The sequence below is a fragment of the Perkinsus marinus genome, assembly GCF_000006405.1.
Source record: "Perkinsus marinus ATCC 50983 genomic scaffold scf_1104296948590, whole genome shotgun sequence".
Taxonomy (NCBI): domain Eukaryota; phylum Perkinsozoa; order Perkinsida; family Perkinsidae; genus Perkinsus; species Perkinsus marinus.
The window spans coordinates 1-947 of NW_003210118.1; the positions used below are offsets into that span (position 1 = coordinate 1).

Here is a 947-nt window from a genome sequence, read left to right on the forward strand (position 1 = left end):
GCGATTCACTGCCCTCGACTCAGCCCTCCTCTGACTGGGTTGTCCGGGCGCCCTCCTTTGCGCCTCACCAACGGGAACTGGCCTTCCGTCCCTACCTCCTCGCTGCGGGTTCCCTCTCTGCCGATCCCCCGACGCGGCGCTCGGTGGGTTAGGTCCCATCCCAGCAGTATGCCCTGGTGTTGCCCTCTCCGGCCTATTGCCGGTGCCCCGACGGACAGTGGGTTCCATTCCTTCACTGTTGCTCGTCTGATCGGCATGTCCATGCTCTCCAGCAACACTACCGACCGCGTTCCTCTCTCTCTCCCTCTCCCTCTGCGCTTTGTTCTCCGCAAGCTCTTGCAACAGCTGAATTCTCTGAGCCCGCTCGTTTGCCACCTCCTCGCATTTGAAGGCGTACAGCTGCGCCATGTACAGACCGACGTTCTTAAGGAACGAGGTACTTGTTTTGTAATATCTGCCCTCATACAGCGCGCTTGTGTATATCCCAATTACATTCTTGAAAGCGTCCTCCGCTTCCAGGTCTACAGACCTAAGCTTTTCCTCCAATTCTTCGTGTAGCCCAGAAACCGCATCCTTGCTCTTTTCCTTGCTCTTTTTCTTGTGACGGCCAGCCTCCCTGGAGCCGGAGTCGGGAGGTGCCGCCTCGTCAGGAAGAAGAGTAGGGGACAGCATGGACGACCCAGAGGCAGGAGTGCCCCTGGGGGTGGGGGTTTGATTCCCCCCGGTCATTGTTACAATGGGGAAGCCAACTAACTTGAGCGTTGTAGTAGTAGTTGTGGTCGTCGTTGTTGTAGTAGTAGTTGTGGTCGTCGTTGTTGTAGTAGTAGTTGTGGTCGTCGTTGTTGTAGTAGTAGTTGTGGTCGTCGTTGTTGTAGTAGTAGTTGTGGTCGTCGTTGTTGTAGTAGTAGTTGTGGTCGTCGTTGTTGTAGTAGTAGTTGTGTCGTCGT

At 55.4% G+C, this 947-nt stretch overlaps 1 protein-coding gene across 1 annotated transcript; it reads right to left on the minus strand.

The window, feature by feature from the left end:
- Positions 1–95: 95 nt before the first annotated feature.
- Pmar_PMAR010776 (hypothetical protein) lies at positions 96–729 on the minus strand (the record flags this gene model as incomplete). The annotated part of the gene is made up of 1 exon (XM_002778561.1): positions 96–729. A coding segment is annotated over one exon (634 nt), but the record flags the coding sequence as incomplete, so codon positions are not given.
- Between the last annotated feature and the right edge of the window lie 218 nt (positions 730–947).